Below are 24,205 nucleotides of genomic sequence, written 5' to 3'. Positions count from 1 at the left end.
TCCGCTGTGGGCTCCCACGTGCTTGAGGAGCTGTGGGAGGGTTAGAAGGAGAACAGTGTAGATGACTCCTGGGCCCCAACTGTACTTGACCTCAGGCCAGCGAGCAAGTACGTGGACGTCCCAAAGCCGGCCCTGAGCAGCTCCCTGGGCCGAGACGTGGGGCAGAGCCTCTACCGCCTCCCACTACGGCCCTCTGCTCTTGACGGCCTGGGCAAGCACAGGGGCTGGGAGGCTCGACGGATCCAACATGCTCACTCTTCTGTTCTTGATTCTCGGAAGCTCGCTCCCCTGCCTTCACCCAAGCACCTCCTTCATGTCTTCCTAACACACCAGATCCATTTCCATCTCCAAGCTGGGACCTGCCTAAAATGCCCTTGTACCTACTGCTGAATTGAACACTCAAAGCCCAGCTCAAGTTTCTCCTCCTACAGGAAGCCCTCCGGACATCCTCTCTCCAGCCTCAGGGGTCTCCCTCTCTTGGAGCATCCACTCCAAGTGGTGCTCTGTCAGCAACACCCCCCCCCCAGCATTAGACAGCCCAGCAGAGAAATGGCTCAACCCCTGGAGAATATTCCATGGTGAATCAATGGAGCCAGAAAGATAAGAACAAAGGGGATCACAGGGAGGAGAGACTGCGTGGCATGGTGGGTGGGACTGGCTCAAAGGGCAAAGGGGAAAACTAACAGCGACAGAGTGCTTATAGTCTACACACCCTGCTAGGTTCTGTCCTCGCAAGCCTGAGCCCATTTTACAGATGAGGAAACTGAGACTCAGCCAACATAAGCAGCTGCCTTAGGATTCACAGCTACAGGCCTGCTGGGTTGAATCAATTTCTTCCTGATTCGAAACTTCAGCATTAAAAGAAATGTGTTCTCTGCTCGTTTGCTTCCCCCTCCGAGCTCTAAAGGATGCTCAGATATACTTCTCATCCTTTAGGGTCAGACATCCTTCAGAGCAAGCCCCTTGAGGTGGGAATTCCTGCTGAAGCCAAGCGGCTGCTTGCACTCCTCCAAGGACAGACGGCTCATCACTCTTCCTCCACCCCCAAAGTAGCTCTGACTATTGGGAGATTCTTCCCCATAACAAAGGCTGGAAGGGAACAGGCAAAGATGGGGATGGTTGTACCAATGGTGGGGAGTGTGCACGCGTGATTTTTTTTTCCTTTGGCGTTTCTTCTATTTTTAATATTCTTTAATGTTGGTGCTTTGCTAATTTTACTATATTTTAAAAGGGGGTGGGAACATTTGCCAAACATTCTGGAATCGTTTGGCCTCAGGAAAAACGTTTGTTTTGGCCCCAGTCACTGAAACAGTTGCATTCTTTGTAAGTGCCTGCTGCCAAGATATAGGTGTTGGGATTTTTTTTAAATCTAAAAGCAAATATTTGGTGCACAGAAAGCCTTGATTGTTTTTCTAAATGACTTCTGTGAGTCAAAATCAGGTCAATTCGCTGATGACTGGGGTCCTCCTCCCTTTTCTAGCCTCCCAGGAGGGGCTTGGGGCCCAGAGCCATTTACAGTGAGGGGAGCCCTGACCTCACCATACACCCCACCAGCCCACCACGACTCCTCACTCACTTCCCTTCTCCTGGTTCCTTTACTTTGGGGCCAGTCACCAGCCAGGAAAAAAGAAAAAGCCTTATGCTATAAATCAGAGAATCCCACCTCAAAATGCCTACTGGCCCAAGCAAATGACATAATCGGGTGAAGTGGCCAGAAGCAGCCTTTCCTCAGCTTTGGTTAACTGTTGCCGTGGGGAATGTGGGCTCTGATCTCCCAAAATGATCAGAGAAACTGAAAATTGGGATTTTGAAATCAAATCTCCTGGCTTTTAAATGATGACAACTAAGGCTTTTAAAGCATTTTAAACCGTCTGTGGGCCAAACAGCATCTCTCAGGCTCGACTCAGCCCACAGGAGGCCACTTCTGACCTCTGACTCCTTCCCGGCCGGCGTCTTTGTCCCATGACTCCGGGGTCTCCCCAGCTAACCTGGGGACTCAGTGCCGTCAGGGACTGGGTCTGCTTCATCCCGGAGCCCGCAGCCCCCAGCACCTGGCTGGGCACAGAGCACGTCCTGAGCTGACTTTTTATAACAAATGAAGAAACCATGCGGGAGGAGAAGGAGCGATCCCTGAGCTGGAGGCATGTGCTCGGCCCACCTTCCCTGAGATTCTGTGCGTTTGAGAGTCTCTTTGCTAGCCTCTCCTCCTTTGGGTACAGACTCAGGGCAGGGAACTGTACTTGGAGTCTGATAGTCAAAGGTTCAAATCCAGGCTCCACCACTGACAAGCTGAGTGAACCTATTTTTTTTTAAAGCTGTGTGACTTTTGACAAGTAACTTCACCTCTCTGGGCCCGCAAATGGATGTTAGTTACAAAGGAGTCAGCAGACCCTGCAGGCCCCCTGCTAGAAGCCTTTCATTATGTGACATCAGAGAGATGTGAAAATTCAAAAATGCCAGTACAGAGGGGGTTTGGGTTCAAACACCTCTCTTCACAGATGAGGTGGCCAAGGCCCAGAGATGGGAAGAGATCTATCCAAGGTCTCACTCAGAGGGTTGGCAGCAAGTCCTGTGCTTCAAATTCCCTTGGAACCTCCCAGGCTTAGCAGAGTATTCAGCCCATAGGAGGTTCTCAGAAGATGTGATTTATCTTCCATTTTTGGTCCAAATATCAAACAAGAAGTTTTTTAACATTCAGCCTCTTCCAGTCCTACCATCTCAGTCCCTCAGTGGGAAATCACTGTCTCAAACTCTCTCCAAGGCACCAAGATCCCGGGAGATCAGCTCTCAGCTCTGCTGAATTGTGTGAAATCACATCCACTGTTCCAAAACGGATTCAGTGGGTTGGAAGGGTCCTTCAAGACCAAGAGCGGCATCACAGATGTGCAGAGAAATGGGGGTGATCACAGGGGAAGTGACTTGTCCAAGGTGCTCCAAAGCCAGTAGGGGAATTAGTGAGGGTGGGCAGGCAGCTGGTACTGACGTTCTTGACCCCAGAGGAGCTCAGCCTATCACAGAAGAGCCAGATGGACCCTCTCCACCAGCTGTCCAAGGTACTGAAGAACTCTCTCCAGGACTCATGGGCCCATCCAGAGCCTACTGTCTGGCTGCCCAACCTTGAACTCTTATCTCTAGAAAGACTTGGGATGTGGGGAGAGATGGGGAGAGGAATCAAGGTTGGCACGGAGATGTCTGGCTTTGGAGACCCTTCCAGCTAGTGACACCATCATCCCTCTTCCATTGCCGCCCTGACTGCCTCTCCAAGTCAATCCTGCTCTGTAAATCTGCACGCTGAGGACGCTTCAGAAACTCCATCATATGTGGTAATATCTGTTTACTTGTTTCCTCCCGTTTTCCTCTTCTAGGCTGTATGTAACATGAGGACACAGGCTAGCTCTACTTTTATTCATCGCTGTGTCCCTGGCACCCAGCACAATTCCACACACAGTGCTGAGAGAGTAGATTTGTTGAATGAATACGATGGAGGATTTGGGAAGGATTTGTGTGGGATCCATGTGGAGGGGAAGGTTGGGTTTTCTGGTTTACCTTGGGGATGGGTTCTCTCCTAGGAGATCGAATGGGGGTCTCATCCCTCTCTTCACTAGAGTCCACCTGCTGGGGACTCCTTCCTGGGCCATAACATTCTCTCCATCTCTTTCCCACACTCGGGATCAGGCTGAGTCCATTGAACCTGCCACCTCTCCCCAGAGCCACTGATTCCTTCATTTCCTCATTTGTTGAGCACCTACTGTGTGTCCGCCTCCATCTGGGTGCTGGGTCTGCAGACAGGAGTCAGATGCAGACCTGTCCTCTGGGTGCTCACAGTCTAGTGAGGGGAAGAGATGACAAGAGCAAACATGCCTCCAGCTCTCACTGTGTCAGGAGCCATTCACTGTGCCTCGTGTTCACTGGCTCATTTCATCCTCAGAAATGGGAGTTAGGTGCCATTACTATGCCCGTTACACGGATGAGGAAACTCAGGCTCAGACAGGTTAAGTGACTTGTCCAGGGTCTTACTGCTGGGATTTGAACCTAGGCAGCCTCACTCCACAGGCTGGACTTGTAACCACTATAAAATTCTCCCTCATCTACTCCAGCGCCAGGGAAGGGAAATGCAGAGGTGAACACACCACCGCCGCTAGGAGCTGGAGAGGGGACTGGTTACTATTGCTAGAATCTGAGCTAGACTTGGAAAGCACTGTGAAGCTCACAGTTCCACTGCTAGGGTTTGTTTTTTTGTTTTTTGCCAAAGGGAGGCAGGGAGCAGGTCATTTCAGGCAGAAGGAACAGGGTGTGAAATAGGTTCTTGGCAGGTAGATGAGGTTCTCAGGAGGTGTGAAAAGCTCATGATGTTGGTGGTTGGAGGAAAGCAAGATGGTCTGTGAGGCTGGAAAGCCCAGTACACGGGGCTGGAGGGGTGAGGAGTGCAAGGCTGCAGCTGCAAAGACCCTGGGTGCCAGGTGTAAACGGCCCGGCAGGCCCCTGGGGGCACAGGGCTTATCCTGCACCTGGGGTTTCTGCTGTATCATCAGACTTACCTGAAGCCAATTCCTGGCCTGCCGCAAACCAAGGAATTGGAATCTCCAGGGAAATCTGTATTTTAACAACTGGCCCCAAGTGTTTCTTAGGATCGGGGATGATCGCAGCAACACTGCCTTGGGCACAAATGGGCATAAAGAACAATGACGCAGCTTTGAGCTTAGAGTCGCCCAGACTTCTAAGCGAAGAAAAATGACACAGTTGCTCAGAATCCGAGGCACTTCACCCGTAAAACGGAAACAGTCCTCAGAGAAACTACCCCATGGAGACAAAGGGAGCTCAACCGTTCACTGGAAAGGTACTGAGGCCCAAGCCCGTGCTAGGCACTGGGACTGCCACACAAATGTGGTGACAAGGTCCTGGTCCTCGTGACATTTCCATCCCAGTGGGGAGAGAGTTCGCAGAGGAGGATTCCAAGAGTGATGAGTGACTGAAAGAAGGCTGAAGCACGAATGGGATGGCTGGGGAAGGCTTCCCGGGGAAGGTCCAGGAGGGCTGGCACAGGACCTGACACCCACCAGGGATGCTCTCACAGGAAGGTTTGGGGCTGGGAGGGGGTGGAGAAGACATGATTTTGTGTCTTAGGAAGATGGATGGGAAGAGAATCGGCCCTAGAAGCAGCAGTTTCCATCCAGAAGTTGCTGAAGAGCCCAAACAGGTGACAAAATGCAGACTCCCTCCTGGCAGCAGCCCAGGGACAAGTGCAGTTCAGAATGTGGTCTGTGGAGCAGCAGAAGCAGAGTCTCTGGAAATGCAGAACCCCAGGCCCCACCCTGATCTCCTCAGCCAGAAACTCTGGGGTGGGGCCGGGCAATCTGTGTTTCAGGGAGGCCTCCAGGGGATTCCGATGCTGACGCTGGCTCAGCTCTCTCTACCCCAGTGCCAGGGTCTCAGGTATCTCCAAGCTGCATGGCTGTCTGTGTGTCCAGCAAGTTGGCATTGATATTTATTTCAGAAATATTGTCTGTTTCCATTTTAATAAAGGAAGCAGACTCAAGCAGTACTATATTGGATTTGATTTTGATCTAATAAAAATGCCAAGTTGCTCTGAGCCCAGAAAAGTCTTCCTTGAAATTCCCTCTGCTATTTCGAGGGCAGCGGCGGCAGAGACTCGTCTAGATGGAGCGCCCAGAAGCCACCTCTATACCCGGCGAGTGACAGCCTCTCACTCAGCCCAGCCTCACAGACACACCTGGCAAAATCAAAAGCTTGTCTCGGGCATTGAACTGGACAGCTGCAATCAGCCGCAAACCCCAGCTGTCCCTAAAAGGAAGATGCAGACACCTGGACCATATGGCAGCACTGCCTCCATTAAATGCCACATCTGATGTGCCCCCGAGCTAGCTGGTGGCACTGCAAGGCCCCAAAGGCAGCTTTCAAAGGCAAACTCTTTCCTCAGGAAGAAAAAAGAAAAAAATGTGGCAGAATCTATATCACAGCAGCCCAAGAAAAAATAGCAACTTTTGGAACAGTTAAGATAACCAAAAGTTCATGTAACTCTTTATGTAAAAGTGGCTTCTCGGGTGGGATATGGTGGAGAGGCAATTCAGCACCTACTGTGTGCCACCCACTGCTTTAGGCTCTCAGGATACAGGCGTGAACAAAACAAAAGACAGGGTGCCTAATCTCATGGAACCCAGCGGAGAAAGGCAGCAAAACAAAAACCAGGTATGTAAGTATAATGTCAGAGAGGTACAGATACGATGAAGAAAAGAAAACACAGTGATATGAGGTCGACTGGGGAAGCTGGTGCAGGTTAGGGGAGCTTCTCTGAGGAGAAGCTTAAAGAGGATACAAGGGACTTCCCTGGTGGCGCAGTGGTTAAGAATCCGCCTGCCAATGCAGGGGACGCGGGTTCGAGCCCTGGTCCGGGAAGACCCCACATGCCACAGAGCAACAAAGCCCGCGAGCCACAACTACTGAAGCCCACGTGCCACAACTACTGAAGCCCATGTGCCTAGAGCCCGTGCTCCGCAACAAGAGAAGCCACCACAATGAGAAGCCCGCGCACCGCCATGAAGAGTAGCCCCTGCTCGCCACAACTAGAGAAAGCCCACGTGCAGCAACAAAGACCCAACACAGCCAAAAATAAATAAATAAATTTTTTTTTTTTAAAAAAAGAGGAGACAAAGCCAGCCATGCAAAGATTTAGAGGGAGAGCTTTTCAGGTGGAGACAAGAGCACGTGCAGAGATTCTGTGGAGTGAATGAGTTCTGTATGTTCAAGAAAGAGAAAGGCCAGGGTGGCTGGAGCAGAATGAGGGAGGGGAGAGTGGGAAGAAATGAGGTGGAGAGTTTGGGGGCCAGAGCAGGAACGGCCTGGTTCCAGGATAATGGGAGAGATCTACACGCCAAGCTGAGTTGTACTTCCCCGGGGGGCCAGAGATCTCAACAAAGTCAATCTGCGTCTCAGAGCCTCAGCCTCTCAGTCTACACAATAACAACACTCAACCCTCCTTCCCAGGGCTGTGCCAGCCATCAGATGAGACGGCTGTGAAGTGCTGAGCGGGACCTGCACACAGTAAGTGCTTAATAATGCAGGCTCCCTGGCACTCCTCCCCCCACCCGTGCGTCCTGCTGGCAAGTCAGTACGCCAACCAGATCTGAGCAGTTGCTCAGTAGAGAAATATTGCAAAACTTGTCCAGGACTTTCCAAAACATTTTCTTGGCCAAAATCCCACTGGCAGCTAAGAGGCCGCATTCTGGAGACGGTGTCATTTCCCTAGACGATCAGGCTGCTCTCCAGCCCATGAACCATGTGAGGACCCAGTCCACAGGTGGCTGGGCCCCGCATCCCCAAACGCTGCCTGGGGTCTGGCAGATGGGGTGTGCCCAGCCCACATTCGGGTGCCTCCCCGTCAGCTCCGACAGCAGATGGGGTCTACCTCTTCCTCACTGTTGTGACTGAGACCCCAGTGCCTCCGCTGGTCCCCGGGGAAAGACAGCCATCCGGATAACTCGGCTACCTGACGAAAGGCACACATGGCAGAGGTGCTGGGGACTCTGAGGTTCCTTCTTCCCCAAGAGGCTGGGACCTGGAAAACCTGTGGGAGCCACAGGCCCTTCCTCACCGGCTTCCACGCTTCTCTTTGAGCCCCAGGGTGTTAGGACCTCGTGGCTTCTCCATCTCTCCCCACCCCACACAATCTCCCTCGACGGTCTCAAAAGTCCCCCAGCTTCAACTATCTCTGTCCTCAACCCTACACGCCCCTCAAACTCGTCCTCTCCAGGTCCATCAGCGGGTGACATCTGGCCCTTGACTGCTGGCCTGAAAGTTCTGCGCGTATCTTAGGTTCCTGGCCGCCTCCACCTGTCACCTCAAGTCACACAAGCTGAGGCTGTGGGTGCGCCCTCCCTCCCAGTGGAGCAGGCTGCTGACCTATGGCGCCACAGCTTTCTCCACCCACCCCAGGAGAATTCATGCACCCCACCCTGCCCCAGCAGCCTTCGAACAACGCCTGAGGAGAGCTACTGTCATGTCCGGGGGGGATAACTCAGACCGTGTGCTCTGCACTGGCTCCCCAGGTCACCCAGCAGGGCCTACAGTGATGACCAGCCTGGAGCACGGCTTCCACCTGCCTGCCTTTCCCTGCTTAGTCCGCCTCCCCGGCACCTATGGTATTTTCCGGGATCACCCAAATAAGGTGCTTGCTGTTGGGTCCTTATCTCAGGATCTGCTTCCACAGGAGCACAAAGCACTCAGACGGCTCTTCCGGCAAAAAATTCTTGTATCCTCCCACTTTTATCTCTGTTGCCACAGGTCAGGCCACCGTCACTCCGGGGGATGAGGGGACAGCATCTAAGCTGGTCTGCTGGCCTCTACTCTTCCTCCCCTCCCATCCTTTTCCCACATTGCAGATGGATGGAAGGAGGGATGGATAGATGCGGATATAGGTAAAGATGATGTAGACACAGATATAGACACAGCTATAGATACAGATATAGATAAATAATCTGGGCAAGTCTCTTCCGCACTCACAATGCCCCTCCCCCCCACTGCAGAGCCAGCTCCTTCCCATGGTCCTGCCTCCTGGGCACCCCAGCCCCGTCTCCTCCCGCATCCCAATCCCCAACCCCCATCGCTTCCCTGCTCCGGCCACGTGGGCTCCAGTGCTGGCTGCTGCGGAGACTTGGCACCTGCAGGCCCCTCTGCCTGGAAGGCTCTTTGTTTGACTGACTCCATCTATTTCCTTAGGCCCCAGCTCCAGCGGCCCCTCAAAGAGGTGGCTCTAAGGAGGCCTCCCCCGATCCCTCTTTAGCATACGTTCCTTAGCACTTGAGATCACCATGCTTGTTTCTGAGTTCACTTCTTTCCTGATTCTCCCTCCCTCTGGACTCCCACCCCACAAGGCAGGAGCTTTGTCTGCTCTGACTCCCAGCTGCATCTCCAGTGCCCGCACAGAGGGTCTGCACAGCTCAGTATTTGCCGAGGGCACGAAAGGTGGAATTCTCTGCAGGCTTTTGACCTGGGGAATGCATGTGATGCCTGGGAGGTGAAGTGGGCGCCAGGACAGAGGTGAGGGGCTGGGTTGGGGGTGCAGGGCTTCTGCAGCTCCGCCGACACTGGCTGTCCTCACTTTCCATCCCAGGGCTTGCTTTCAGGGCCAGATTTGCTCTCTGGACTCTTTCTTCCATCGTCAGCCCTCAGGGATCTGGCCTTTCCTCCTCCCAGCTCCCTAGCTGCCCCCACGACCTCTTTCCACCCAGGGCTTCCTGCCCACTCTGCAGGGGCCTCAGGGGGCTCCGGCCCAAGCAGGGGAGCCGGTGGCCCTCTGGAACATGCCAGGGCTCTCAGCCTGTGTCCCTACCATGTGCTTCCTGAACCCCTCTGGTGGATTCCTGCTCTCTTCTGTTATCCCTGAGGCAGGTGCTCCCCAGCCTCCTCCATGCCCTGGTTCCTGACCCCTTCCTCCAGGAAGCCCCCCACCCTGACACCTGCCATGAAGCCACAGTCTGTGGGCCCAGCAACCACCCCAGTTCCTCGGGTAGGCAGTTAGCATTCTGGACATCTTCCTGGGCTGGTGTCTCCTACAGGAGCCTCTTCCCTCAGCGTGAAGACCAGACCCTCTCCTCCTCTCCAGCCGGGCCTCCTCCCAGGCTCCTTCACCCGCCTCCATCTTCTCCTCTCAGCAGAGCCATTTCTCACTCTGTTACTAGGATCCCAGGGGTTGGGGGGAGACAAATCTGAGTTTAAATCTCTGCTGTCTTAGTTCAGATTCCCCAGAGGCAAACCCTGAGATAGGAATTGGAGCAAAGGGGTGACACTACAAAGATGCAGGGAAACTTGACAGAGGCGGGGATGTGGCCCAGGGGAGGGAAGGCGGCCAACCCAGGCAGCTGCTAGACCTGGTAAACCTGGCTAATCCTGCAAATCACACACCTCGGGGCGATACCACTCAAGGGGCGAGGGAGCCGGAGTATCTATATGCCAGCTTCCCTGGCACTTCCTACCTTCTGTGGGTGGAGGTGGGGTAAGCCCCCAGGCACAGAGATGCAGATACTGGCAGCTGGGAGGCCTCGTAGCTTCCTAAAAGGTCTGAGAGATACAGGCAGGGCACAGACAGCACCTGCTCTAAGGGCCCTGCCACTGACTAGCTAAGCTGTGTGACCTTAGGCAAGTTGCTCCACCTCTCTGAGCCCTCATTTCTGCAAAGTGTGGTTAGTAATCCCGGCTGTAGGGGTTGGCGGTCAGCAAGAACAGGAGATCAGGCATAAAAAGCCCTTAGTGCAGAGTGAGGTGGGCAGGGAGCCCGGGGTGGGCATTCAGCAGGCTCGGATGAGATTCTGCCACTTTGGTCTCAGCTCCTTTCTTTTCTGTGCAGAGCAAGGCCTTTCTCTCCTTTGACCTCCCCTTTGCTTTCTGGTCCAGACATTTGTTTTCTGAATAGGAGCCCTAGATTCTGACCCCCACAGTGAGGCATATGAAGTCCGTGCATTCTGAGCTGCCACCAGTATCCACTGCTCAGACAGATCTTGTGAGCTATCACCTCCCTGACTCGGCTAGCTCTGCCCCGGAGCCATTGTCCCTTCCAGCCAATGGCTAACCCCGGCCTGGATGGAGCTGTGGTTCGCCTGCCTGTCTTTAAGGCACCCCCGTGTCCCTCCTGCTCCCTTAGCATTCCGACCCCATTGCAAGGGCCGTGGCTGCCATGTGCGGAAGACTTGCACTGCTAAGACCCCAGCCTCAGTTTCGCCATCTGCAGTATGTGTGTGGGGGAGAATGCAGGGGGGCAGGGAGAGGTTGGCCTGGCCCATCTCCAGGGTCCTCTCTTCTCAGACAGTTCACGAATCTGCAGCACTGGCTCCTGCAGGTGAGGCCACTTACGGGCAGGGTATCTCTCGTGGCGGCAATCCAAGCGAAAGTCCTCCTCGTGCCCATCCCCCTTCTCCATCCTGGAAAGAAAAGAAGCCAAAAGCCCGTGTAAGAAAAAGCAGGCTGAGCCGGCAGAGACCCGGGACCTGGAAAAGTGCAGCCCCGCCCCTCTGGGGAACATTTTGCGAAGCAACGTGGCCCATCGTCCCACGGGATCCTTCCCTCGGCCCTGTGAGATGGGCATCGTTATCGTTCCATTTTATTGATGAAGAAACTGAGGTATTGAAAGGTGATGTGACCAATCAGGTGCCATGCAGCTGATAAATTAGAGGCGGAATAGGGATGCAAACCTACATCCTCTCACAAAAAGATGTTCAATCACATGCAAATAGCATATGACACGAGAATGTGTACAGTTTGATTTGCTTAAAAATTACACACGAATATGCACAAAACATTACTTGCCAGAACATATACCAAAGGGTTAGTGGTGATTAACCCCAGATAATAAGAATATAGCAGATTAAATCTAGAACCTTCTTTTTGAACTTACCCCTATTTCCTGATTTGGGGGCAAAGGACTTTTATTCGCTGCGTCACTTTCTTTAACTAAATCAAAACATTCCCTAAAGTCATTTCTACATAGAAACAAAGCCCTGGTCTTCTGACCTCTGCCACAGCGCTCTTTCCCACCAACAACTGGGAGCATTTCTCCTCTGGCATCTCAAGATCACTGCAGTTCCAGAGGGAGCTGTCTCTACTGGCCTGGCCGGGGATGGGATGACAAGCACAGAGCAGAGGAGGCGTCAGAGTGGAAGCAGCTGCAGATTCTCCAGCACAGCTCCAGACCCTCACCCCCATCCCACCGATGACTGAGCCAGAGAATGGGCAGGGCCACAGTCCCACATGGCACTCATCCACGTGTAACCCAAATACATTCCAGAGCTCTACGAGGTCCGGTCCACACGTGCCTCACCTTTAGACAAACATAACCTAGGCCTCCAACGTAGAAACAATTCCAACCATTACTGTATGTCCTAAAGAACACCGAAAGCACCCCAATTCCTTATCTGTGGCCCTGCATCTTGACATCGGCCCTCTATTCCTTGCTTTGCTTTTACTTGCCTTGCAGCTGTCCTAGAACCTCTCTCATCTCACATCTCACTTTCAGTGCCCCCTACACTCTCTCCAGTGCCCCCAGCATGGAGTCTTCCCTCTTCCCCACCCTCCTCTTCTTTCCACTGCTCTCCTCTTTTTTCTCACACAAGGATGTCTCAATTCTTTCCAAAGCAAATGCCCCACCCCTGTTTTCTGACTCTTCCCATCACTCTTATTCCTAGTTGCATAGCTGTGTCCAGAAGCTTGGGGCTAGAGGAGACGTGGGGCAGGCGGTGACTGACAAGCAAGCAATGCCAGAAGTGTCCCCAGTAGAAGGGAAAGAAATACTCATGCAATGATAATTTGGGTCTCCTAACATTGTTCATTCACGCACTCAGCAGGGATTTCCTGAGGCCCTGCTCTGTGTAGTTTGTACCAGATGCTGTAGAGGGTGGAAATGTCTACTTCATAGTCTCTGCCCTCAAAGAGCTTCTAGTCAAGCAAGAAGTCAAGCATGCACACGAGTTAGTAAATCCCATGCATTAAATAACACACTTCGGGATTGCCTACGATAATGTCTGTACCAGGGGCTATAGGCCTGTGCTTCCCAGCAGACAAACTCTGAACACAGATCTTATTAACAAGGACCTTCTGTAGCCTAGGAAGCCCCACATGGCAGAACAAAGGCCTGAGTGTAGATGCTATAGGAAGGCAGATATCCTATAGATAACTGACGCTATAGGAAGGTTCAAGGGAGGTTCAGTATAAGGGAAGATGTATTTTTGTTTGTTTGGTTGGTTGTTTTTTTGATTTTTGTTTTTTAGTGGAAACATTCTTGTTAGTTTCCTTATAGCACAGGCTTGTTTAAAAATTTCCAACTCTATGGGCTTCACTGGTGGTGCAGTGGTTGAGAGTCCACTTGCCGATGCAGGGGACACAGGTTCGTGCCCCGGTCCGGGAAGATCCCACATGCCGCGGAGCGGCTGGGCCCGTGAGCCATGGCCGCTGAGCCTGCATGTCTGGAGCCTGTGCTCCGCAACGGGAGAGGCCACAAGAGTGAGAGGCCCGCGTACCGGGGGGAAAAAAAAAAATCCAACCCTATAGACAGAGCAAAAGTCCCCCTATAATTAAACCTCCATGAAGGGAGATCACCACAGATAGTAGTTTAGGGTTTCAGAATTAATACTTTTTTTTACATAAATAGCCTCAAATTAAACAGATTTTTTGTAATCTGATTTTTTTTTTTTTGCAGTTGAAAAGCAGCCACAGACAATATGCAAACAAATGGGCACATTGGGGTTTTTTGTTTGTTTGTTTGTTTGTTTGTTTTTTTGCAGTACTCGGGCCTCTCACTGTTGTGGCCTCTCCTGTTGCGGAGCAGAGGCTCCGGACGCGCAGGCTCAGCGGCCATGGCTCACGGGCCCAGCCGCTCCGCGGCATGTGGGATCTTCCCGGACCGGGGCACGAACCCGTGTCCCCTGCATCGGCAGGCGGACTCTCAACCACTGCACCACCAGGGAAGCCCAGGGCACATTGTTTAATAGATGATTATGTACAGCAGTTGGTGGCCTGGACTTGGCTTCCGGGAGATAGTAGGTTTAACCTCTGGTCTAGCCAGTGGTTCTCCATGTGGAGGCCCCCTGAAGTCACCAGGGGAGTTTCAAGCTGCCCGGTGATCACAGTGTACAGCCAGGGTTGAGATTCACGTGTGTCGGGACCAGCAGAGGCTTCGCAGGAGGAAGCGATGCTGGAGCTGCATCCTGAAAGCCACAGGACGCGCTCGCCTCTCAGAGAGGGAGCTGGGATCCAGCCCAGGTCTACCTGTCTTTCTGCTGTGCTGCGTGGCCGTTCTGGGAAGAGCTGGTTCCTTGCACAAATGCAGCCCTCTCCACCAGGTTCGCCAATGAAAATAAACGGTCTGCAGGGTCCTGGCAGCTGTCTGGCGAGTGGCTAACGCTCGGTTACGGCAACGCCTGTGACCCTTTGTCCCCCTACCCCCGTGCTTCCTGGCAGAAAACACGTGAGGACAAGAGGATGCTTTGGGCACAACTGAGACCTTGGGCCCTGCAGTGAGGCGGGATCGTGGCTGAGCCCAGCTCTGTTATTAATGGACAGCTCACCCGCTCTGAATCTCTGTGATCCAGAGTTTTCTATGTGGCCATGGGCAGGACAGTGGTGGTAGGAATGACTGTAAGACAGCTACCACCACCCCACTGGTTGTTGTGAGGTCAGAAGCCCAGGACCTGGCACAGAGGGAGGGCTCAGAACAGAGTAGCACTACTACTGGTTTTCAATCTGTTTAATCATTGGTCTCCCCACAAAGATTTTAAACCCAGAGAGAAGAAGGATGGAGTTTATCTCCTTCTCCACTTGTAGTCTCTGGGTCTAGCACAGCGATGGCACAAAGTATCCCAAAGAATGTCAGAAGGGAGGGAAGGGAGAGTGGGGTAGGTAGGGAGGCAGGGGGTTGAGGAAAGGAAGCCAAGGCTAAGAGCAGACCACCGGGGAGGCAGCCCAGGTTCATCCAGGGAGGCTGACCTTTGTATTGAAAGAAAAGGAAATACTCAAATGTCACTAGATGACTATCTTCTTTAATTTGAAGTACGTCCTGCAGGAAATATTATGTGCTTTCTGAAGACAGGTTTGTTTTTTTTTTTTTGATGGTGGTGTGAGGGGTGACCCACGAATCTAAATAAGTGCCTTGAAGGGGTAGCGGGGGATGCTTGGGGTGAAGCAGTGCTCAGAAGGGGCAGCGGGTGGGTCCCAGGGCCCCTCAGGCCCTCCACGCACCTGCTGTGTCACCTTCCTCTCCGGGTGTCAGCGTCTCCTCTGTGAGCGGGTGGAGCGGTGGCTCCACCATGTACTAGCTCTCTGAGTCTGGACACGTCCCTGTCATCCCTGAGCCTCGATTTCCTCATCTGATAAATGGGCATAATGACGTACCCACGCTTAGGGTTGTCATGAGGATTCAGTGAATAACACATGCTCCAGCTCCATCTGTTTGGCGTTCTTACAGCACCGCCTGCACTTGCTACTGTCATAACTGTTATTATCATCGTTGTCGTCATCCTCATCGCTGGGGCCTTTGCGGTCGGTCACTCTGTGACGCCACCTCCCAGCTCCTGATGCAGAAGGCTATTATTTTAACATATTAACCAATGCTTCCCCTCAAAAACCCCCACATACACCCCTTCCTTTCATCTCATCATTTTGACCTCGTTGCGTCAGGAAAGGGATGTTTTCCAAGACGCAGAGAAAAGGCTTCAAAGTATGAAACACCTCTGGATTCAGGGCAGAGGGAAGCACAGGGAGTCACAGCACAGCCTTATGCCCCAGAAGAGAAGAGTCTCCCCAAACTGGGGACAAGGAGAGTCAGAGCAGAGGCTGAGTGAACCGATGCTGTGATGTGCAGAAAGGTGCATGAGCCCTAGGGAAAGGCGACAGAAACAGAGGTAACTGCTCAGACTTTCACAGGAGAGAGAAATAAACTTGTACATTGTTTAAATCCTCATTATTTGCGGTATATTTACACTGATTCAAACCTGTATCCCAACCACAGAGGCACTACCATCGTCATCATCGTTACCATCATCCCCATTTTACAGATGTGAAAACTTTGTAACTTGCCCAAAGTCTAATGGTGTGCTGGTAAAGATCAACAACCACCTCTACAAGAGAGGGTGCTCTGCTTTGGGGTGTCTGTGGACCTCTGTGGGCTGAAGACTCCCAGCACGGCTGATCTGAAGCAGAGAAAAGGCTTCAAAGTGTCAAACACCTCTGGACATCACTGAACGTGTGATGTCACTGAACGTGGCACCAGGAAGGCATCTGTACACTCTGCTCTCATGGGCCAGCTCCACCCCGGCAGCTGGCTGGTGGCAGGGCAGGGATTTGAACTCAGGTTTATCAAGAAACAGGCCCGGGCTTCCCTGGTGGCGCAGTGGTTGAGAGTCCGCCTGCCGATGCAGGGGACACAGGTTCGTGCCCCGGTTCGGGAAGATCCCACATGCCGCGGAGCGGCTGGGCACGTGAGCCATAGCCGCTGAGGCTGCGCGTCCGGAGCCTGTGCTCCACAACGGGAGAGGTCACAAGAGTGAGAGGCCCGCGTACCGCAAAAAAAAAAAAAGAAAAAGAAAAAGAAACAGGGCCCAAGCGTGTTTCCATTGTGACCTGCAGATTCCCGGCTGGCAAGGGATGCTCTGTCAGACTCACCATGGGTACACCTACACTAGGAGGTCCCAGTGGAAAGCGGGGCTGGGCACCATCCAACTCGGGCTCTCCCAGAACAGCCAGCAGGTGTGCAAATGGCGGCGGGGGGTGTGACCACACTGTCACAGAGTCACTGCCCCAATGACCCACAACATCTGGAATCGGGTTGAGCCTGGGCATTTGCTCTTTCTGAGAGAAGAGAAGGACGCAAGCGATGGAGCAGGGAGGCTCCGAGGATTTGATGGTGTGAACAAACGTCTTGTCTTACGGAGAGACCCCTGGCACCTGCCCATCTAATTCCAGAGCCAAGTGTGGCCACAGCAGCTGGGGCACTGGCAAGAGGTCTACCGGGTCTTACCTCTGTTGTGGCGGGAGCCCCAGGCCTCCCCAGCACGCAGCTCCCAGCACGCGCTCCAGCTGCCGTGGCCCTCTCTGCGCCATCCTCAAAGCCAAACCCTTTCTTGCTGCCCCAGGCTGGCTTGTTTCCCAAATTTCCAGTCACTTCCTGGTATAAAGTGGCCGTCTACGTGGTGGGCTTCTCAGACCATCTGATAAAGGACTAGGTTTTTCCCCCTTAATTTTCAATCTACCTCAGACCAAATTTTTAATAAAATACAATAAAAATGATTTGCTAGAAAATGAAACACACACACACACAAGGTAAGCTTGGGTGTACCAGCAATATCAACTCACTATGAAAGTTTCCAAACACGTGTCTCAGTTCCTCTCCTTATATCATCATGGACATTTGCAAATGGGCCCTGGTCCAGGGACCACACTTTGAGTAGCACTGAGGTGTAGAACCCTTCTTTATCCACTGGCCTCTACTGGCCATGTCCACCTCCTGACCCATAACCGGGCTGCATCTGCTCTGTCCTCTAGCCCAACGTTTCCCAAATGTGCCAGTGCCCACAGATCACCCGAGGAGCTTTTAAAAATGCAGATTCTGGTTCAGTGGGTCTGGGGCAGTGGGTCTGGGGCAAGGCCTGCATTCTAACAGGTTTCCAGGTGGGGTCGATGCTGTTGGGCCCCAGACCACATCTGAGGAACTAGGCATTGGACCCTGGGCTCTGGGCACTTGTGAGGCTCCGTAAAGGGTCAGCCCAGTCACCCTCTACGTCCTGGGCTGTCACCCAGTGGGCCCAGGCCTCCAGTGCCTTCCCCACAGTCCCAGCTGCAAATGAGCTTCACCGAAGAGCCCGCAGTAGTGACGGTGGGAAAGAGGGCACCCGGAGCCCTCCCGCCTCCACTGGGCTGAGATTTGGAGAAAACATGGAGGTCAGGGAGCAGCTGTCCTGCAGGATCATTTCCAGTTCAAGGACCACTCTGTTCTTTTCGCTTTCCTTTCACAAAGCGTTGGTCATCGAGCTAATCTTGGGAGGGCCCTGAACCTTCCATGGCGCCATCTCTAATTTCTGGGCACCTCGCGAGAGGTGCGAGGCATCCCTGAGAAGTAATATTCAAGCAGCGAGAGTGGAAACAGACAGGTAAGAGGGAGCTGTGCTCGAACACGTCTCAGAGGTTAAATGGCTAAGAAACAGTCACAGAGGACAAAGAACACAATGATTTTTTTTTTTTTTTGCGGTACGCGGGCCTCTCACTGTCGCGGCCTCTCCCGTTGCGGAGCACAGGCTCCGGACGCGCAGGCTCAGCGGTCATGGCTCACGGGCCCAGCCGCTCCACGGCATGTGGGATCTTCCCGGACCGGGGCACGAACCCGCGTCCCCTGCATCGGCAGGCGGACTCTCAACCACTGCGCCACCAGGGAAGCCCGAATACAATGATTTTTAAATGATGCACTGATGATGGAATGAAGGATGAAATTAAAAGAAAATTTGTCAAATAAATGACCACAGGTGGGAGATTAAGATTCTATGACATCCCAGCGGAAGTGCCATTACAAGACGGCGGAAATAAACGGGTTTTTTTAAAAGATTCTTTTTTTCTCTCTCTTGCCATTTTGTAAGCTCATCATGATACAGAACGGCTGGAAAATACAGGGAGGATAAATAGCCACGGTGCCAGTGCCCCCCCGACCTTCGTGTGTGGCTGACAGTTCTACCTCCTGTCTCTCTACTGGGTTTTAAAAAGACGCCTCTAGATATCAGCGCCTTGAGATTATTTTGGGAACAGCATGGGCTAGAAATTACTACTCAGGAAAACAATCACTAGCGTCAGTGGAGCCCCTACCCCCACACCCCGTGCCCGCCTTCAACAGTTCTAAAGGCCCCTGACAACATGAAAACCTCTACACCTGACTTATCTCAAAAGTCAAAAGACCAGGTGAGCAGAGGTGAGTGCACCTGAGCAGCGTGCTGTTCAGCATGGCGGCAGCAGGGTGGGAAAGGCCATGCAAGCAAGACCAGTGGCAGCTCCCAGAGGACAAAGGTCACCTTGGCCAACAGACTGACCAGCGACCTCCCCACAAGGCTCCTTCCCCTCTGCTGTCACCCTCTCCATCCATCCCTTACTCGGGAATAAAGAAGGGAGTGGACCTGTATCCCTGCCCTGCGGAACTTGCATCCATGGCCAGTGCTGAGAGAGGACGGACGGGGGAATTCAGTCCAGTTCAGAATCGATGCTTGAGGACTTCCTTGGTGGCGCAGTGGTTAGGAATCCGCCTGCCAATGCAGGGGACATGGGTTCGAGCCTTGGTCCAGGAAGATCCCACATGCCACAGAGCAGCTAAGCCCGTGCGCCACAACTACTGAGCCTGCACTCTAGGGCCCGTGAGCCACAACTACTGAGCCTGCGTGCCACAACTACTGCGCACCTAGAACCCATGCTCCACAATAAGAGAGGCCACCGCAATGAGAAGCCCACGCACCGCAATGATGAGTAGCCCCTGCTCGCCGCAACTAGAGAAAGCCCGTGCGCAGCAACGAAGACCCAACACAACCAAAAATAAATAAAATTGATTCTAAAAGAAAAAGAAAAAAAAGAATCGATGCTTGAGGTAAGATCTGCAGGCCCAGAACCAACAAGGCGAAGAATGGGGGGCACCCCAGATAGAGAGGACAGCCATCCTGAGGTTGCATGGAAGAACGACTCTGTCTGGGGAACTTCCAGGGGAGGGGCAGCTGTGTGCAGGCAAAGGGGCCCGGGTCCACAGGGAGGCTCATAAGTTATGGGGGGGGGGAGCTGGGCCTTTGTCCTGAGGTTGTGGGGAGGCACTGCAGTGTTTTAGCAGAAAGATGAGGGTAGAGGCACACTGATCACATTAGCATAGTGAAGAGGCTTTGGCTGCTGGGGGAGGACAGATGTGGGCTTTACATCTCACCTCCACGTAGGAGGTGAGAGCTGCTGCCCTGGACGAAGATGACGGGAGTGAAGACAAAGAGAAGTGACCCACCCATAGGGGAAAATCACTGGATTTGGGGTGTCCTGACATGATGTGCAGATGTCTGCTTGCACAAGCAGGACGACCCTGGGGAGGAGTGTGGAAATAGGGCCAGGTTTGGGGGAGACCATCATGAGTGGGTACTGGCCGTATTGATTTTTGATGCCTTTGAAGATCCAGAGTGGAAACACCAGGGAGGCGGCTGGATATGGGGCTGGGGGTCAGGAGGGGACTAAGAATTCAGGAGTCCTGGCGCGTATGTGGCCGCCGAGGCTAATGTCGAGGAAGGGCCTAAAACTGACTTTGGGAGCATCTCCATTTAACAGAACAAGGAGGAGGGGGTGGGAAGGGCTGCCTGGAGACCAGAAGAGTGGCTGGTGGGAGCTGGGGGGGAGGGTGTGTGCGCATCATCTAGGCCTCTGGGAGCTGGTTCAGCGGAGTCAGGGGTGGAGGGCAGCTTGCAGTGGGTCGAGCCATGAGGGGAGGTGAGGAGGTGAAGACTAGCCCTTCCAAAGGTTCGTGACAACAGACAGGAGAGAGAGCAGAACCAGTGGGGAGTGGGGTCCTTACGGCCCTTTCTGCTCCAGTCGTGGGGATGGGTAAAGAGGGGGTGGTCCGCCACTATGCCAGAACGACTTATGTCCAAGCCAATCGCCCCCAGGTTGGGGTGCAGCTGCTCTGCATCTGCCCAGAGCCCCGTGAGGCCTGGCACCCAGGAAGGAGGCTTGGGGACGGTCCCCATGCCGCCTTCTCATCCCAGTAACATCCAGTCCGCTACTGCGCCAGCCCCCCCCCACCCCAAATGCTGTGGGAGGACGAGAGAGATGAGACAGCCAGGCCAAACTCCCACCCATACCCTACTCTCAAATCACACCAAACTGCTTAGAGTTTCCTAACTACCCTTGCGTGTTGCCTGTCCTGGCCTTTGCTCGCACTGTTGCCTGTGCCTGGGAACGCCTTCTCCCACCCACTGCCCATCTGGCCATGCACACTGTGCGTACCCTTAAAAACCTGGCTTGAGGGTCTCGTCTGTGAAGGCTTCTCTAGCCTCTGTCTTTCCCGGGGTGCCCAGCCCTCCACCTGGAGTGACCTCCAGGAGACCCCATCACGGCACCCAGGGTGATTTGCTGCGCTCCCTAGACCAGAGTGGGGGGGGGGGCGGCAGGTGATGGAAGAGGCTGGAAGGCTCTGAGGTGAGTGACTCACCTGGGGACTCACAACTAATAAACTGCAGAGCTCATTCCAGCCCAGGTCTATTTCCTCGTGGCTTCCACAGGGTTAAGTGAGAGTGTACAGGTAAGGCCCTCGAACAGTGCTTGCAACAGAGGGGACTGCACCACTATAATGAACAATATAATTACTACGGATAGTTAATAACTTGTTGAGCATCTGTGGCTCTAGGTGTCAGGGACAGAGCAGAAGCCAAGAAAGCTCACTGCTCTGGCGCGGAGGCAGATACAGTGCATGCACAGGTTCAGAGACTGGGACACGCACCTCATGCCTTGGAGCAAGGGCATGTGACGGGGTGATCTGACCCTGGGGAGGCCAGCTGCGCTCCTCCCTGGAGGCCCCGGCCCTTTGCTCCCACCCACCCACGGCGGCTTCCCCGGGAGCGGGATGCTGGCTCAGTTGAATTCCCCCTGGAGTCCAATCCAACAGGGTCTCATTTCCTTCCCCGCATTGTTAAACGAGATCTGAACGTCAAGCATTCAAGAAAGCCCCGATGTGCAGATATTTACCTTTCGTCCTGCAGCTTTCGACCCTCCACTGGGAGGCCCGATTAAGACGCCCTTCTTGGGGACGATAGGCAGGGTGAGGCTGGGAGGGTTTAATGCCAGACGTTTCTCAGAGCTGGGACAGGCAAGTCTGCTCAGAGGAAGCAGGCTCGCCCTCCCCCACAAGCCCAACATACAGGGGCACACTGGCCCCTACACATGCACACACACACACACACACACACACACACACACACCCATACCTTTCTTCCACACACCACTACATTTCACAACCTCTGAAAATGGTTCGGAATCTGCCCGATCACTCTTCAGACTCACAACTGGCTCCTGCAGAGAAGAGTCCAGCAAGACAGGGACAGGGTGCAGTGGGGTGGGCGGCAGTACGGGCCCTCCTACTCCATCAGCCTCCACGGGGCACCGTCTTGTCCTCAGTCAGGGGTGGCTCTCTGCTGATAGGAATGGCAAGGGCGGGGGCGGGGGGCACTTGGGAAAACCTGCACCCTCTCCAAGGGCACGTCTTATCCCACAGCACTTCCATATTCACAGCCCACCTCGCACCTCACCCACCTGTTTGCTGTGGTTATTTTTTATTTTTATTTTTTTTTGTGGTACACGGGCCTCTCACTGTTGCGGCCTCTCCCGTTGCGGAGCACAGGCTCCGGACGCGCAGGCTCAGCGGCCATGGCTCACGGGCCCAGCCGCTCCGCGGCATGTGGGATCTTCCCGGACCGGGGCGCGAACCCGTGTCCCCTGCATCGGCAGGCGGACTCTCAACCACTGCGCCACCAGGGAAGCCCCTGCTGTGGTTATTAACGTGCTTCTTAGATGCCCAATATCCACAACACTGTCTTCACCTCCATCCTAAACTAGTCATTCCCAAGCTTTGTACTTTGTATCAGTCGCAGAAGGGACCCATGAAATGCCCTCCATGTGCCACGCACTGTGCTTACCACGTGACCTGGGTCCAATTTGAGCCTTCCCGAGATGACGAGAGCTCTGGGTTCTCCTACTGTAGGTCAGCGGAAATCGACCCAGAGGGGCTCAGTGACTTGCCCCAAGTCACATAGCAGTGAGAAGACAGAACTGGAAAATTCAGGTCAGGGGGGCCCTCACACCCCTATTCTCTCCACAACACGCCCTGTTCCCCAAGGAGTAAGAAACGTGGGCAGGGGGGCTCAAGGATCTCTCCCCTCACGTCCCTGGCTATGGTTTCAGGAACTCTGGCCACTGCAGGAGTTCAGCCCTGCTGCTGGGTCCCCACAGACCTGTGTAGACATCTGTCTGTGTGCTCTGAGCTCTTTGCAGAGAAGGCACCAAAAAAAAGAAAGAAAGAAAAAAAAATGAACAGCCCAGCTAAGCTGAAATGTTCTCCTTGGAGAGGAAGGGAAATAAAATTTGATGAACCTCTGCAAAATGTTCAAGTTATGAACGTGTAAAGTGATATTCTGCACATATGCTGGGAAGCATTTATCTTCTCCCACATCGTTGGGGCCTGAGCTGTTCAGGACCAGCGAACAGCAGCTTCTTGCTGATGAGGTACAAAGAGGTCCTGTCTTCTGCCCCAGGAGAACGAGGGAGCCCATGATGCTCCGGGCTCTCCCACAGCCCAGGTGACAGAAGATGCGGTGTTCATGGGGCAGCTTTAGACACCAGGCTGCTCACGCAGCTGCTGTAAACATTTCCTGAGCACCTACTACGGGTCCCGTGCTCTGCCAGTCATCACCACCTTCCTAGTGGATGGGCTCTTTCCACAGCCGTGAGCAAGGCGGGCCTGTGTGCCAGGCTGGCCTGACCTCCCTGACCACACCTGACAGGCCCAGGACTGGACAACTGACCTGGGACTTTGATGAAGGGGCGCTGGGATGCTGAACCTGCCCAGTGATGGTGGGGCTTGAGCTGAAAGTGGACGAGGCAGTCAGGGCTGAGGTCTCCAAAGAGAAGTATTCAGCCAATCACACACATACACACACACACACACACACACACACACCAAACTAACCCCCAAAATGTTAAATTAGCACCTATTAGGTGCCTGGCCCAGTCCTCGGTGCTCAAAATACAGTGGGGAAGAAGTCAGCAGAGCCCTTCCATCATGGAGCTCCCGGTCTACAAACTACCAAACAGATAAACAAATAAAATAATGTCAGGGGCTTCCCTGGTGGCGCAGTGGTTGAGAGTCCTCCTGCTGATGCAGGGGACACGGGTTCGTGCCCCGGTCTGGAAAGATCCCACATGCCGCGGAGCGGCTGGGCCCGTGAGCCATGGCCGCTGAGCCTGCGCGTCTGGAGCCTGTGCTCCGCAACGGGAGAGGCTACAACAGTGAGAGGCCCGCATACCGCAAATAATAATAATAATAATAATAATAATAATAATGTCAGGTTGTGTAGGTGCTATGAAAAAATAGCAGTGATAAAGAGTGACTAGGACAGCGTGTATGGGGGTGTACAAATTTAGATGAAGTGATTAAGGAAGGCTTCACTGAATACGTGACATCTGAGCCATGACCTGAGTGAGCCAGCCAGGTGAGGATTCCAGGCAGAGGCACAGCAAGTACAAAGGCCCTGAGGTGGGGATGAGCTTGTAGTGTTCAAGAGACAGAAAGGAGGCTCATGGGGCAAGGGAGAGATGATGGGGTCTGCAGCAGTCAGAGGGAGGTTCTGGTGTGGCCCCCACCACCCTCCACCATGATACTTCTTGGCTTAAACCCTTCCATGTGCCCCACGGAGAGTCCAACTCCTCAATGCTGCCCAGCTCCAAGTCTCCTTCCCCCTTTTCCTCCTCAGACTCTGTCATCAGTCCTGAGAACCTTTCAGTTCCCTGCCACCAAAAGGCATTATGGCATGTCCAATCAGCTCCCCAAAAGCAGGCTGTGATAAAGATTTGGGTACAGGTAGTTTATTTAGGAGATGGTCCCAGGAAATATGATAACCATTTGCTTGTCCTTCCATCCATCCATCCATCCATCCATCCA

The 24,205-nt window shown here is 53.5% G+C and overlaps 1 protein-coding gene across 5 annotated transcripts in view; it reads right to left on the bottom strand.

Moving 5' to 3' along the window:
* The window catches only part of GSG1L (GSG1 like), a gene marked incomplete at both ends in the record, with an annotated part of 218,812 nt that overhangs the window by 812 nt on the left and 193,795 nt on the right, over positions 1–24,205 (bottom strand). For all 5 annotated transcript variants that reach the window (XM_082671356.1, XM_082671357.1, XM_082671359.1 and 2 more), the window contains one exon: positions 10,864–10,931. In XM_082671356.1, coding sequence (XP_082527482.1) covers positions 10,864–10,931 — 68 coding nt within the window. The remainder of the gene's footprint in view (positions 1–10,863; positions 10,932–24,205) is intronic.

Source organism: Grampus griseus, assembly GCF_964374135.1.
Source record: "Grampus griseus genome assembly, chromosome: 14".
NCBI lineage: Eukaryota > Metazoa > Chordata > Mammalia > Artiodactyla > Delphinidae > Grampus > Grampus griseus.
The sequence above is the reverse complement of the archived record's forward strand: the minus strand, read 5'-3'. Positions and strand labels throughout refer to the sequence as shown.